The 16,390-nt window shown below is 41.5% G+C and overlaps 1 protein-coding gene across 2 annotated transcripts in view; it reads left to right on the plus strand.

Annotated features, from left to right (window-relative positions):
* The window catches only part of ANKRD28 (ankyrin repeat domain 28), a 123,601-nt gene that overhangs the window by 83,391 nt on the left and 23,820 nt on the right, over positions 1-16,390 (plus strand). For both annotated transcript variants that reach the window (XM_008047912.2, XM_021707478.1), the window contains 6 exons: positions 1,990-2,104; positions 3,570-3,652; positions 5,723-5,786; positions 7,939-8,007; positions 9,564-9,704; positions 15,830-15,941. In XM_008047912.2, the coding sequence (XP_008046103.2) occupies positions 1,990-2,104; positions 3,570-3,652; positions 5,723-5,786; positions 7,939-8,007; positions 9,564-9,704; positions 15,830-15,941 (584 nt within the window). The remainder of the gene's footprint in view (positions 1-1,989; positions 2,105-3,569; positions 3,653-5,722; positions 5,787-7,938; positions 8,008-9,563; positions 9,705-15,829; positions 15,942-16,390) is intronic.

The following is a 16,390-nucleotide window of genomic DNA, read 5'->3' on the forward strand; positions in this document are numbered from 1 at the left end:
GCGGTCCCGGCCACCACAGCCTCGACCTGCTGGGCTCCGGCGATCCTTCCGCCTCAGCCTTCCAAGTAGCCGGAATTACAGGCATGCACTACCATGCCCAGCTGAATTTTTTTTTTTTTTGATTTATGGTAGAGATGAGGTCTCGCTGCCCAGGCAGGTCTCAAACCCGCGGGCTCAGGCAATCCACTCACCTCAGCCTCCCAAAGGCGCGGGATTACAGGCTGAGCCACCAAGCCCGGCTTTTTTTTTTTTTTTTTTAAATTTAATTTTTTTAAGTGTAAAATGTCATGTATATTTGTCTTTCATAATTTAGTTTTTCATTTATTTTTGTCTCTCCTGAATTACAGTATTTCTTCAGCAGTTAGTTTTGACTTTTTTCAATATTGCTTAAATAGAAAACTGCCTTTCTGCCACATTTTGTATTATATGATAATGTATATATTCTTCATTTATCATTTCCTCTTTTGAATACCTTGAAATATTGTTAGGATTTTTATTTCCTGAACTTTTATTCTTTTTTTTTTTTGAGTTGGAGTCTCACTCTGTCGCCCAGACTGGAGTGCAGTGGCTGCTCCCGGCCACCACAGCCTGACGTGCTGGGCTCTGGTGATCCTTCCACCTCAGCCTTCCAAGCAGCTGGAACTACAGGCTCACACTACCATGCCCGGCTAATTTTTTTTTTATTTATGGTAGAGATGAGGTCTCACCAAGTTGCCCAGGCAGGTCTCGAACCCACGGGCTCAGGCATTTCACTCACCTCAGCCTCCCAAGGCGCGGGATTACAGGCTGAGCCACCGAGCCTGGCTCTGAACTTTTATTCTTTTGTGTTTGGCTTAGTAGTAGGCAAATTAAGCTTGTAAATCAAGAGAACTTAGTTTATTACTTTATTACTTTATTTATTTATTTATTTTTGAGTTGAAGTCTCTGTCACCCTGGCTGGAGTGCAGTGGCATGCTCACAGCCACCCCAGCTCGACCCACTGGGCTCTGGCGATCCTACCGCCTCAGCCTTCCAAGTAGCTGGAACTATAAAGGCGTGTGCTACCATTCCTGGCTAATTTTTTATTTATTTTAAAGATGAAGTCTCACCAAATTGGCTGGGCTGGTCTCAAATCTGCGGGTTTATGCAATCCACTCACCTTGGCCTCCCAAAGTGCTGGGATTACAGGCTGAGCCACCAAACCCAGCCAGATATATTACTTTAAATCATTGTTCTCAAAACTATGTTCCAAGGAACTGTTTGTCAGTTATCCTCAAGGTAATAGGTGTTTTGGTTTTGCAGGAGAGAAAGTTCACATAGGTTCATGATCAAGTAGTTTTTGAAGCATTGCATGTAGTCTTGATGACACACAGAGTATGGACATTAATGCTCTTAAGTTTTGCTCCAAAGAACTTTGTTTAAATTTTTTTTAATACAGTGCTTTCCAAAGTTACTGAGCCCCATAATGCTTTTGTCAACTTAAAATCTATCAAAATCTTGTCTGTGGCTCAGCCTGTAATCCCAGAACTTTGGGCAAAGCAAGTGGATTGCTTGAGCCCCGTGGGTTGGAGATATACCTGGGCAACTTGGCGAGACCGTGTCTCTACAATAAATCAAAAATTAGCCAGGCATGGTAGCGCGTGCCTGTAGTTCCAGCTACTTGGAAGGCTGAAGCGTTAGGATCGCTGGAGCCCAGCGGGTCGAGGCTGCGGTGGCCGGGAGCATGCCACTGCACTCCAGTCTGGGCTACAGAGTGAGGTTCCAACTCAAAAATAAATAAACAAATAAATAAACAAATCTATCAAAATCTTATACTTAATTCACAAAATAGTTTTATGTATCAAATATATAATCCCAGTGCCTGATTCAATAAATATATTATGAATGAAATCTAATTGTAATTGTGGTATCCATTACTTTGTAGATGAGCTACATTTTATGTTACTTTTCATGTATTGAGTTTGACATGATCTTTGTATAGTCCATTATGTGACAGTAAGTCCTTTGCAGGAGCTGTAATCGACTGTGAGGACAAGAATGGAAACACCCCTTTGCACATCGCGGCACGGTATGGCCACGAGCTGCTGATCAACACTCTTATCACAAGTGGTGCTGACACTGCAAAGTAAGTGGTCCTTAACCAGGTGTTGCTAGCTGGGAAGTGTGAAAGGACGTGATCTGTTCTTCCCCAGGCAGTTCGGGTGGAAGTGTGGGCTCAGTCCTCAGTATTGGACTAATTGCTTAAACTTCTTCATTTTTGTATGGACAGTGTGGTAGATTAGTGTGTTTAATTTTGGCTTTATTTGGTAAGCCAGTGTAGAGTACTGTTAAATGTCTCACCCAGTTCTTTCTCGCACTTAAGTAGTATGCAGTTTTGGTCGGAGCTGTTAATGTTTGTGATCTCTTTATTTTTAATCTAGAGGTACTTACGAGACCCAAAAAAAGTTGTGTATGCCATATGCTGTTTTACATCTAAATACTATCTGCAGATGATGGTTTTCAGACTGTGCTGTGTAGTCTCAGGGATTCCTTGGTTGCAGCCACAAATAATTTCTTGTCCCGCCCACTTTGGTCAGACAGTTGAATTTTATTTGTTTTATGTATTAAAGTTTCCATGTAAAATTTTGTTTGAAAGATGGGTTCTCCTGCTTATGCTCTGCAAAAGTAAACATTCTTAAATTGTTTCTTAAACAAACTTAAATTGATGTTCATCTTGATCTGTGTTTGTACTTACATTGCATTTATATAAATCCATGAACAAGTTTTAAGCCTTTTTACTTTCTGTAAATGGTATGATACTGTACATTTCAAAAACAGTTTACATTAACTTGTTGTTTTAGCCAAGTAGATATAAATTTGGATTTTTTTGCATCTCTGCAGTTAGCTCTAGTTCATTCATTTTGTGGAATGCATTTATTATATAAAAATTTATTTCACAGTATATTTTTTTTTAACTTTTAAATTTTTTATTTTAAAATTGTGGGGTACAATTCAGGGTTAGGGATACAGTATTCATTCTGCAGGTACCCTTGTTGATGAGGTGTGCCTCCTTCCCTCAGCAGATTCCAACTACTGCCAATCCCACCTCTCCTTTCCCCCACCCCCCACAATTTCCTGCTACTGTCACAGTATATTCTTATTTGCAAATATAAGGTGCTTCCAGTTTTTCACCATTATGGGAATGTGCTCAGTACTGGGGCAACGTGGTTGTGGATTTTGCTCCAGAAGCAAATGTCCAGAAGCATTTTGGTTGCCCTGGTTTGAGGAGGAAAGTGTTACTGAAATCTGATGGGTGGAGCCCAGGATGCTGCTGAACTGCCTGTGTGCATGGGACCCTCCGCCCTCTCCCAGCAAGTCCATGATCACCCTTCACCCTCCCCCAGGATTAGTGCTGAGGCTGAAAACCCTGCTCTGGGAGAATAGCTGGGGGAGTAAGTTGCGCCCACCTTGAACGTCTGGCTGGTTTATTCTCCAAAGTGGTAGAGATTTCAACTCATCTAGTTGTCTTTGACTTCAGTGGCCTCTTTGTGATCTAGTTAATAACTGTATTTTTCTTGGGTTGTAATGAAGGTGGGTTCTGTTTCCTTCAGGCGTGGCATTCATGGGATGTTCCCCCTCCACTTGGCAGCCTTAAGTGGGTTTTCAGATTGCTGCAGGAAGCTCCTTTCTTCAGGTAAGTGGGGAACCTTTGCAGACTGGGTCTTTTTTTTTTTTTGGTCTCTCTATCCTGCCTTTTCAAAATTACATATGGATGGGTCCAAGTATGGATCATTCAATCATTCATTAACCCCTCTTAGAAGATATTAGGTTCTTCAATTTTAGGACTCTGTTTTCTTTTAAGCGCTGGGAAACTTTTTCTGATGATTTCTGCCTGTTGAGTGGGGAGTGGAATGTGGCATATTTCTAGAGCAACCTCTGTTCAGTGGATGTTAGACTTCATGGACTGTCCCTTTATGAATGAAAGTACAGTAGTTTCATTTGCATATCTCATTGGTCTTGGCTTCTATTTTGAGAGCCAAGAGGCATTCTATAATATCTTTTAGGGTTTTGAAATTATTCACTATCTGGGCAACCCCTTTGGATCTCCTCCCACTGTGGAAACTTTTCTGTCCTCTCAATAAATCCTGCTTTCTTTAAAAAAAGAAAAAAAGAACAATTATAGTATCTAATTACTAGTTTAAAATGTTATGATCTTTGTTGATTTGAAACAAAATAAGATCAATCGCTTTCTATAAATATTGTTATAAAACTGATCTTTACTAAATGCTTAAAATTACTAAATATGTAAGGCTTAATTGACTTTAAATGATATACTTTTTCTCAGTGTTAAGAAAATGGGAACAAGTTTTGCATATTAACACTCGTGTTTACTGAAAAAAATTATAAGAATGTTTTCATTAAAATTAAGATTATAGAGTGAGATAGACAACTTCTGAGTTTTTCTTTTATGTGAGTTACTTCTGATTTTTTTTTTTTTTTTTTTTTTTTTTTTTGAGTCAGAGTCTCACTCTATCACCCAGGCTGGAGTCCTGTGGCACACTCACGGCCTCCCCAGCGTCAACCTGCTGGGCTCAAGTGATCCTTCCACCTCGGCCTTCCAAGTAGCCCGAACCACAGGCGTGTGCTACCTACCATGCCTGGCTAATTTTTTTTTACATATATTGCAGAGACGAGGTTCTCATCAAGTTGTCCAGACTGGTCTTGAACCCCTGAGCTGAGGCAGTTGTCTCGCCTCTGCCTCCCAAAGTGCTGGGATTACAGGTTTGAGCCACCGCACCCAGCCTCTGATTTTTTTTTAAATATGTCTATAAGTATTCATATACTCATTTATCATGAAAGGAATACTACTAAATTCTTTTCTTCAATATAAGAGATAATCCACAGGTAGCAAATCACCTATGACTTTTTTTAAAAATAGCTTTATTGAGATATAATTCACATATCATACAACGTACTCATTTAAAGTGTACAATTTAGTTTTTTAGTTCATTCACAAAGGTGTGTGTGTAACCATCATTACAATCAATTTTAAAATCGCTTCATCCCCTGTAAAAGAAACACCATTGGCAATTAGTCTCCTTTTCTCTCCCAGTCCTAAGCAACCATTAATCTACTTTGACTTTAAATATGCCTTTTCTGAACATTTCCTATAAATGGAGTCACCCAACATGTGGTCTTCTGTGACTGGCTTCTTTCTCTTAGCATAGTAATCTCTCTAGGGTCATCCATGTATCAATCTCAAGACTTTATTTCTTTTTATTGCTTAATAATATTCAATTGTGTCCCATGGCCTTTTAAACAACCATTCTAGCACTTTATTTTATTTATTCATTCATTCATTCATTGTCTTACTCTATTGCCCAGGTTGGAGTGCAGTGACACGATCACAGCCATCGCAGCCTCGACCTGCTGGGCTCAGGCAATCCTTCTGCCTTAGCCTTCCAAACTACAGTCATGTTACACCTAACCTGGCTAATTTTTTTTGTGTAGAGACACGCTCTTGTCAAGTAGCCCAGGCTGGTCTCAAACCCCTGGGCTCAGTCAGTCCTCTTGCCTCTGCCTTCCGAAGTGCTGGGGTTACAGGAATGAGCCACTACCCAGCCTTCACTCTAGCACTTTAGAACTAATGGGTTTCATTTGGGACTGAAGGGGCAGCTGTGATTCTTGACATTTCTCAACACAGTTGTTAAAGGTAAAGTGGCACATCTAGAATATATAACTTATGGCGTCTTGATTCTTGCAGGATTTGATGTAGATACCCCAGATGACTTTGGCAGGACCTGTCTACATGCAGCTGCAGCTGGAGGGTATGTTAATAGCGCTTTTATTTCTTTTTATTTCATTTTATTTTTCATTTTTTTGAGTTGGAGTCTCACTCTGTCGCCCAGACTGGAGTGCAATGGCCGCTCCCAGCCACCGCAGCCTCGACCCGCTGGGCTCCGGCGATCCTTCCGCCTCAGCCTTCCAAGTAGCTGGAACTACAGGCGTGCGCTACCACACCCAGCTAATTTTTGATTTATTGTAGAGACGAGGTCTTGCCAAGTTGCCCAGGCGGGTCTCGAACCCGCGGGCTCAGGCAATCCACTCACCTCAGCCTCCCAAAGGTGCGGGATTACAGGCTGAGCCACCGAGCCCTGCTGTGCTTTTATTTCTTTAAAGAAAAGCCGTGGTCGTGGCAGTTTTTCTTTTGCCTTTGTTCCTTGTCATTAGTTCTGGGCTACCAGAAAATTGAGAACAAAACAAAACCGGAATGGTTTGGGAAAAGAAAGTCCAAAGGGGTGGAAATGACTGTCTTCATTTTCTTCACCTAAGTCATGTGTTGTGAGTGGAAGGGAGAGAATAAACCTACAAGAGGAAGTATTGCCTTCTGCAAAATAACATAGTTTCTGGATAAACGAAAAAGTAATCACATGATTTCTTAAAATAAAAGATGTATGACCTCAAATGAGAATATCAAAATATTGGGAATGTTCTGAACAATTCATGTAAAAATGTTGATGTTATGTTTGTCTTGCCTCTACTTGGAAGAGGAAAACTTGAGATTAGAAGATTTGGGACTAAGTTTTAAATATATTACTATTAGGGTAAACTAAGCAGTTGGTTCAAATGAAAACAAACTTCAACTAAAACTCTTGGTCTCTGAAAACTAGCTGCCCCTCTAATGCTCCTGATAATTTAGATCTGTGGGATGCCGTTTAGTTCAGGATTTGTCTGAAGGATGTTTATTCTCTGTGATAATTCCTTAAAATTTCTCAGTCATTTTAGGGGACAAATGCGCTGAGGCCAGTCTGAGAGGCAGGGATGCACTGTGAGCATGTGACTGGCTCCCTTGTTCTTCCGGGTCACCAGAGAGCCTAACCCATACAGCTCGCCTACAGAGGGCAACAGGCTTGAGTGTCTGTCACATGGTAGTTACAGCTTTCTTGTAACATAGTGAGTTTCATTCAGGCTTATAAAAATTAAGTTACAGAAATGCCCACATATGTAATATACTCTCCTGCAATTTTTTTTTTGAGTTGGAGTTTCACTCTGTTGTCCAGACTGGAGTGCAGTGGCCACTCCCGGCCACTGCAGCCTCGACCTGCTGTGCTCTAGCGACCTTTCACCTCAGCCTTCCAAGTAGCTGGAGCTACAGGCGCACGCTACCATGCCCAGCTAATTTTTTGATTTATTATAGAGATGAGGTCTCCCCAAGTTGCCCAGGCGGGTCTCGAACCCACGGGCTCAGGCAGTCCACTCACCTCAGCCTCCCAAAGCGCTGGGGTTACAGGCTGAGCCACCGAGCCCAGCTTCTCCTGCTGTTTTAGCTAAAGATAAATCTAAGTAGCAGTCATAGTATAGGAGAAGACAAGGGAAGGTCGACTTGGGCTAGGTGCAGTGGTGCATGCCTGTGATCACAGCTGCTCAGGAGGCTGGGGTAGGACGATCGCTTGAACCCAGGAGTTCGAGGCTGCTGTGAGCCATGACTGCACCACTGCGCTCCAGTCTGGATGATAGAGCAAGACCCCATCTCAAAAACAGAGCTGACTTGGGATGTTATCAGGTTTGTGTTTTCAGGTTTGTTTGGTTCTATCACCTATTTTAATGTAATATTAAAAGCCACTTTTTGAATGATTAAAATTTAAGCCATGTGGTTATGATAAGCATGTTATATTCTCAGAACTCCTCAGGATCTTTTTTAGAAAAGTGATCTTCCATTTAAACAGTGACATCATGAACCATTTATTATTTCCTTTTGTGAATTTCCTATCAATGTGCCAATATATATGTATATATGTATATAACTTTTTAAGATTCTAGGTAAGATGAATTTTAATGCTTCATTCTTCATCAAATGTGTACGGCATTTTGTTCACATTATCCTCATTTTAAAACTTGCCTTTATGCTTATTTAAACCTCCCACTTTCTTTTTAAGATCACTGACAATCGAGTTTTCTAATTATATTTTTCATTAATAGGAATTTGGAGTGCCTAAACCTTCTGCTGAATACTGGTGCAGACTTCAACAAAAAGGACAAATTTGGGAGGTAGGGAATACTATAGTTTCTCTGTAGAGCCTAGTATGATCTGTGACTTGTTTGAGCTTCTCCCTGTCTTCTGAAAATTGACAGAATAACTCAGTGTCTTTTGAATTATGATCATAATTCATTGAGAGTTCAAACTAAAGTCAGTAACTTCTGAAGTATTCATTCTCACGCACAGTTTTCTTCCTCTTGGGTCTCTACCAACCACAGCCTCGGCCTTAGAAGTACCTCTGTGCTCTTGACCTCACTTCTTCCCCTTCCATCATTATGGCCACGGCATGTCAACCCTATAGTACTTATGTTTCTAATACCTAGAACATGATGGCCAGCTCTCTTTCCCTGAGTCATTTTTTTGTGAGAGATTCCACTACCCATGTCTCATGACAGAGCATTAGTAAGAGGGAGGAAATCAGCTCTAAATGTATGGATGCAATTTTCTTTCTCCTCTCCTATATACATTTCACACACACACATCCACACATCCCACCAAGTGCCTCACAGCAGGAGGAAGGCAGCTGTGAAGTGACAGTCTTGACTGTCATTGAGCCAAAGCTCACTCACTGTTCAGCTGCAGCCTCGTTGTTACCAGCTTTTGTGGCAGCAGTGTTTAAAACTGTTACCTGTTAAGTTCCTTCGAGTAGAAATTGACACAGAGTGCATTAGAACCACACAGGAAAGAATTGAAAGCAGTTTAAACTGACTTGAAAGGTGGAGGTGGCGATGCAGGCAAAACTGTGTGTCAGCAGTTGGAGAATGTGCCGGTCAGAAGCGTATGATGAGGAAGGATGTGTGTCAGAGGGAAGTGTGCGAGTGAATGTGTGTTGGTACACGTGGTTGGACCAGTACGGACGAGCAGTAAAAAGGCTTTTGTGTGGTAGGAGGCCAGAAGTGGATGAAGAAGAGAAAAAAACTGCTGTTTGGTCTGTAATTACTCTGAGGAACCGATTGCTCTCCTATGCCTGCAAACGGAAGGAACTAAGGATGCACAAAATAAAAAAATCACTTTGTTTGGTTTTGGAAGGCAGTCTTTTTGTAGCTGACTGGTTTTTGTAATCGTACTTTAATTCCATTTATATTGGTTAATTTGTAGTGCTTCAGCATTCCATACTACAAATAACAGAGGGCCGCTGGAACATATTCTGAGTTTAGAGCCTTGAAGGTCATTCGGGACTTGTTGCATTTTCTTACTCCTCTACTGAAATATGGACAGAGATGGCCACCTCCACACTATGGGATGTTTTTATTAGTAGAGGGGAAATTTTGTTAAAATGAAAGCTTTCCAGTTTCTAAGCAGATGCGAAGGTTGTGGTTACTCAGGACTGGGATCACTGCTGTCCAGGACCACGGAGTAGCTTAACCATACTTCTGTTCCATTTCAAATGTTAAAGGTTCTTCTAGCTTTATATACAGCCTCCACAAGACATAAAATACGGCAAAGGTCATTCGAAGTCACTGTAAAGACAGTAGTATCCACTGAGTAGAGTAGGAGTCAGCTGTGCTTCTGTTCACAAATGATGTCCCTGGCTTTTATCTTTCTTGTGTAAACTTGGGCACAAAAGATCTCCACTGCACTATGCTGCTGCCAACTGCAATTACCAGTGCCTGTTTGCTCTTGTGGGATCAGGAGCAAGCGTGAATGACCTTGACGAAAGAGGCTGCACACCCCTGCACTACGCAGCTACGTCCGACACAGATGGCAAGTGAGTACCGTGTGGGGATCTTCCAGTGGATGCCTGTTTTATTGCAAATTTATATCGCTTTTTTGTAGTTTTTGTTGACCTTCTTTCCCCTGAGTCTATTTAGGGAAATGAATTGGTTCCATGGATATGCCTAAATCTTAGTAAAGACTACTTGTTCTGCTCAGCAGCCTGCCTTACTGGCTGGTCTGGTGGAAGGAAGAAGAGATCCCTTCTTGTCCTCCCTGCCACAAGGACATCTTGTATCACTCTCATGTTTGTTTACATGCAACCTCTCATGCAGCCTTGAGTTCACCCTGGAGAAAGGGGAAAAGATACGTGAACAGTGTCATCAGAAGATTAGTTAGAGATTGGGATACTGGCATCTTTCAGAAGTAGAGAATGTAGGTTTGCAAGAAATTCTTGTTAATTGGTATCTAAAAAGGGTAGTAATTGAACTGGCAGACTCTGGCACATAATTGATACTACATATTACTTAAATAAGTAAATTAGATGACAGAGCAAGTAAATGTTTGCCAAGAATGAGTAGGTGAGCCGGGCGTAGTGACTCAAGCCTGTAATCCCAGCACTTTAGGAGGTAGAGGCGAGAGGATTACCTGAACCCACAGGTTCAAGACCAGCCTGGGCAACTTGGGAAGACCGCGTCTCTACAATACATACAAAAAGTAGCTGGGCGTGGTACTGTGTGCCTCTAGTTCCAGCTAATTGGAGGGCAGAGGCGGACAGGTCACCTGACTTGTGAGTGTGCCACTGCACTCCAGCCTGGGCGACAGAGTGAGACTCCAACTCAAAAAAGAAGGATGTGGCGAGAGTAGGTGAAAACAAGAATGGCATAAACTGTTTCATAAACAGTTTGCCCAAGGCGTTGAGCCTGAATTCTCATGCCAAAAGCAAAGGGATAACGTAGTGTCCAGCCATAGTGTTGGGGATTTTTGGTTTCATCCTAAACCAATCTGCTATTTTTGCAGAGGTGTACTAGTACTCAAGTGAATTAAATCACTGCTTTTCTCACCTAATGTAAAGCAAGTCTGCCAGTAACTTTTGTTATTTAAACATTAATCCTCTGTGTCTATGCTGAGCAGCCTGCTCGCAAGGACATGAGCTTTGGATCAGGAAGACCAGTTTAAGTCTTGGGGTTTCCGTGTTGTACCTGTTTGAGCCTGGGCGAGTAATTGCTGAACAAAAGTTTCTTTATTTGTAAAATGATACTGAAAGCTACTTGCTGGAGTTGTGGGAAAAACAAAATGAGACTGTGTATAGGAGAATCTAGCTCTGTTTCTTGGAGCCTCTGCTTCCTCTCTTTGAAACGTCAGAATCCCAGAGATCATATCTGATGCAGTTATTGATTGATTGATTTGTTCCTTGGGAACCTTCTGGAAGGTGTACGCCACAGTAGCCTTTCTGGGGTGCCAGAGTCATCCTTTTAGAAAGTGATCGTTTTTTGGAGGCCTAAAAAGTGACATTAAAGCATTCATTTATTTTTCTGAATTCTGAGAACTTAATCCCCAGGGATAGACTGGGTAATGAGAGAATCTGGTATAATTAATTCATTCTGCCAAACCAAGAGTGAAACATTTTCTGAAAACAAATTCCCTGTAGTTTCAAATTACTACAGACAACAATGTGTGTTTGCTTTTTATTTTTAAAGGTTTTTGTTTGTTTCTAACTAATTCCCCGTCAGCATCACAATTTCTACCTCCAGATCTCCCAAGGTAAAGTTGTTATGTATCCCTTGGAATTTTTTTTTTTTTTTTTTGAGTTGGAGTCTCACTCTGTCGCCCAGACTGGAGTGCAGTGGCCGCTCCCGGCCACCGCAGCCTCGACCTGCTGGGCTCCGGCGATCCTTCCGCCTCAGCCTTCCGAGTAGCCGAAATTACAGGCATGCGCTACCACGTCCAGCTGATTTTTTTGATTTATTGTAGAGATGAGGTCTCGCTGCCCAGGCGGGTCTTGAACCCGCAGGCTCAGGCAATCCACTCACCTCAGCCTCCCAAAGGCGCGGGATTACAGGCTGAGCCACCGAGCCCAGCTCCCTTGGAATTTTTGACAGTCTGACATTGGTTTTCTGCTGCTCAGGAGTGACACAGAGTAATTGTAATTCTTCTCTGCCTTATGTCCTCCAGCCTCCCTTTCAGTGTAAGTGTTGGGAAAAGCCTTTCTTGACTCGTTCCGCTAGTCGCCTCCCTCATCCTGACGCCTGCAATCTCTGCACAGTCGTGACTCAGCAGATCCCCTGAAGTGTCTTTATTTCACATCATATATGGATCCAGCTCACCACATATGGCTGCTATCACAAGAAACATATTAAACATACCAAATACTAATAATAAGTTCTCTGCCAGTGTAAGAGTTACCTTGGAGCCAGTGGGGGAAGGTTGGGTTTTCCTAATTGTGCCAGGAAGAAACTCTCCTCACACCAGCCCTCCTGGAGGTGGGCACCATCAGCACTTGTGTGCTTCTGTGTGTGTGCGTGTGTTGGGGGGGAAGGGGACCATTCCATGTCCTTTGAAGCCCTGGTAATGCCATGTCACGGCCACTTCCATCACACGTAATCATATGTGCTTGTAAAAAATGTGTGGGATGTGCTCTATAGCATGAACCCTGGGATTCTCCCAGCATCTATCCATTACAGCTCCAGATCCCTGGCCGCATTTAAAAATATTTATTGCCTTTTACTTTTACTCCACACCACTAATTCTCCTAGTTCATTCCAGCTACTGTAACAAAGTACCAAAAACTGGGTGGCTTGTGAACCACAGAAATGTATTTCTTGCAGTTCTGGAGACTGGAAAGTCCAGGATCCAGGACCTGGCAGATGTGCTGTCTGTTAAGGACCACTGCCTCTTTGAGGGCTGATCCTCACTGCATCCAGACACGGCTGGAAGTTAAAGGAGCACCCTGGAGCCTCACCCCTGAGGACCCTCTTCCCATTCAGAGGCCCTACCTCCTCTTACTGTCACCTTGGGTTGGAATGTCACCATAGGAAGGGACACAAACATCCAGACCAGAGCAGCCTTATGAAATGGGGTCACTTTTGACTTCTAATTGTATAGTTCACTTTTGTCTGTTTTCAAACTTTATATAAATGGAATAATGCAGTTTTTTTATATAGAGGCTTTTTTATACCTTAGATTTATTCCTACATATTTGATACTTTTATTGCCAAAAATAAATAAGTTTCCTTTAAATTTTTAAATTTCCTTTTGTTTTTGGTTGTATGTGGAAATTTATTTGCTTTTTAAACATGACTTACATTCAGCAACTTTGTTAAACTCATTCTGTTATATACAGGTAAACCAAGACTGGGCTTGGTAACTACCTCTGCCTTTTACTGTGGGACCTTGAGCAAGTTACTTGACCTCTCTGTGCTAATTTTATCTGTAAAATGGAGATAATAGTCGTGGTCATGTGAGATTTAAATAGTGTTAGTATGTATAAATTGCTTGGAACATTCCTGACACATTCTAATCTTCCTGTAAGAATTAACTGTGTTTTTAAAATGAATTTGTATGGTTTTTGTTTATTTATTTATTTTGATAAGAGGAGGCCCTGTCGAGCACCATGATGGGGAGAGTAGAGAGGAGGGAACGCCTCTGGAATAGTGCCTTGTCCCTTTTTCTGGGTCGAGTGGTCCTTACCCAGGGCTCTGACCAGCCCTGGGACACAAGCACTTGAATTGGTCTGAACTTGTGCCAGAGCTCAGACTCGTAGGGATTCATGGATGCCAGAGGAAGAGGAGGAGACATTTGAGTAGGTCAGTGCACACTCTGATTCAGCCTGTGTGCTTAATGGGACTGAAGACACTTAATTTGTCTAACATTGAAAAAAAAATGACAACAGCAAGAATCGTTTATTATCTAGCCATAAATATTCTTTCGGATTTTGCATATATATTTTTATTTAAGAGACAGAAAGATTGTAGAGAATCTTCCATTTCTTAATTGTGTGAGTTGTATAACATGAGCACGTGTCAATATACAATCAGAAGAAAAAGAAGAGGCAGTCTCCCACCCCAGTGAAGGTCCACCTTTTCAAAATCAAGCAGTTGCATCAGCATTTCATAAGCACCCACATTAGATTATCACTGCCACTCGGCAGCTACTGCACAGAAGCCTTATGGGTACGGAGGCAGAGATGACTGACCCTAGAAATGCTGGGGCCTTCGTCTGCTGTGTTCTGACATCTGTTGAAGATGTTGCTGACCTGGCGCATCTCAGGGTAATTATGAACATTCACAGTGTTCAGCCAAATCTAAAAGACAAGCCAATACAATAAATGTTACTAGTATAAATCAACTTCATATTTGTCTTGTGACGTGAGCCCAAGCACCTGCATAACGTGAATGTAACAAAGCAAAGAAATAATGATTTTATGAGAACTACTGCATGTGTAACAAATCATTTCAAGCCATTTAATGCCATAAACTTGAAAGTAGTCACTGTGAGTAATGCACTGGGACATACTCTGGCATTTCAGAAAGTAAGCATGAACTCACCTACTTGTTCTCCTTTCCTTAAATAAATCTTCAGGGCTCATGTATCCGTGAGTTATTGTAAAATAATTTGTTCCACTGATCGATGTTCCACTGATCGAATCTGTCTTGTCCTCACGTCTCAGAAACAGAGAACCATTTCTGGTTTATCCCCAACACCTGGAGAACTCAATGAAAGATTTTGTTTTAATGCCCACGGGTTAAATGTGCCTGTAAAAGAGTGGAGCTACCTAGCGACCCGCAGGCCTCTCTGCATCCCAGTGAGCACCGTCCTCTGAATGGTTACCCAAGAGAGCCGTGGACGCACAGAGCCTGCATGCTTCCCTAAATACTTCCTTTTCCTGACGTGCCGCAGAGCTTGTGTGGGGTACTTCAAGACAACAGCATGCTTGTTACTTTAGAATTGGTTGGGCTTTGTTTTGTTTTCTTATCATGGTGATGTCCACTTTATTATTTCTTTTCTGGTTATGTAGTCTTATTTATCATGCTTGATTAGCTGTGCCAAAATTTAGCTGTACAAAAAACTTATAGCTGTATCAAAATCTCACTTAAAAGAATGAATATCTACTACTATTGAAGAGGTAATAAATAAAGATTCCAAAAGTAATTTCTAAGAGATCTAAAAGATTTTAAGCAATCCATCATTTAAAGAAATAAGAGTTAGCATTAAAAGAAAGGTGCATGCGCGCACACACAGTTAGATCACTCACATAGCTTTAGAATTTCTTTTTATTTGTTTTTATATAATAACTTCAGTGTGATTTTGGAAACTTGAATTTTTAACAAGTCTTTGTAGAAATTTTTCCTGTAGTGTAATTAATATTTGGGAGACTACTGGCATACTAGACAAATTACCACCAGATAATTATAGACTTGGAATCTGAACATGAATGGACGTTAGAAGATTCAGTTAACTTCCTCATCCCCACCTATCAAATGAATCAGAGGCCATTTCACCAGAAAGGTCAAAGTTTGTCCAAGATCACTGGTACCAAGCCAAGGACAGATCTGTTCACTTCTACGTCAGTAGCTGTTTTGTTTTGTCGTATAACAAACTGTGAGCCTCATAGTATTTTGGATGACAAAAGCCTCTCTCATGGGAAGGCCATTCTTGTCGCCTTCTCCACTTTTACTGGTCATACACCTCTCAGTCCTCCAATACAAGTTCGTTGGATCTGACCTTGGTTTCTTAATTTTTTTTAACATCCTTTCTTCTGCTTCTGAGGAGAAATTGTGCTCATTCTGTGTACCAGATAGATAGGCAGCAGTCTTGCCAACGTTATGTGCTCATCACCAGTGGGAGCTTAAGTCTATGAAACACTGTTTGAGGGAGATGGATGGTGCCATGTCAGTGACTGTGTGAGAAAGAGCCTTTAGGCAGGTATCCTGAACCTTTGACAGACTTGAGAAGTGTCCACTCTGAGCCAGGAAGATCTCTTAGGAACATTTCATTTATGCTTTTATGATACTTTACAAATGCCATTTAAATGACAGGTTTGTATAGTGTAGATACAGATACTTGTGATTTTTTACATACTCAATTATAAGAAAAATTGTCACTTTTTAATTTCAGGCTCTCTTTGTCATTGGTTAAAATACAGAATTTAGAATTTCAATATGTTTTTATTGTGTCTAGGTGCCTGGAATACTTACTAAGAAACGATGCAAATCCAGGGATTCGAGACAAGCAGGGATACAATGCAGTTCATTACTCTGCCGCTTCTGGCCACCGGCTGTGTCTTCAGCTGGTAAGATGCCCGGATTCTTGTGGAAAGACTCGTGTGAATGTATAGTCGAATAATGTGGCAGAAGTGAGAGTCTGTGGGTCAAGAAACAAATTCTGTTTTGTTTTGGGTTTTTTTTTAACATTTTCAGAGTCCATATACCTCTTGAATCCATACTTGCCTTAGAAAGAGATCTCTCATTCTCTTTTGCTTTTCAAAAAAAGGGGAGAAACCCCCATAGATTTAGAGAATTCTGAAAGGCCCATTTATTTCACAGCCCCTCTAATAAGGGAGACTCTATTTCTGCAAAGGAAGTTTTTTTCCCAACTCTGGTCTCCTTCTGGAATATACATGCCATTCACTCCATTTTGCCTAAACTGAAGGAAATTAAGGAACAAGTTAAAAGATACACATACGAGCCGGGCTCGGTGGCTCAGCCTGTAATCCCGCACCTTTGGGAGGCTGAGGTGAGT

The sequence above is a fragment of the Carlito syrichta genome, unplaced genomic scaffold (assembly GCF_000164805.1).
Source record: "Carlito syrichta isolate Samal-C Ts95f unplaced genomic scaffold, Tarsius_syrichta-2.0.1 Scaffold118119, whole genome shotgun sequence".
Classification (NCBI taxonomy): Eukaryota; Metazoa; Chordata; class Mammalia; order Primates; family Tarsiidae; genus Carlito; species Carlito syrichta.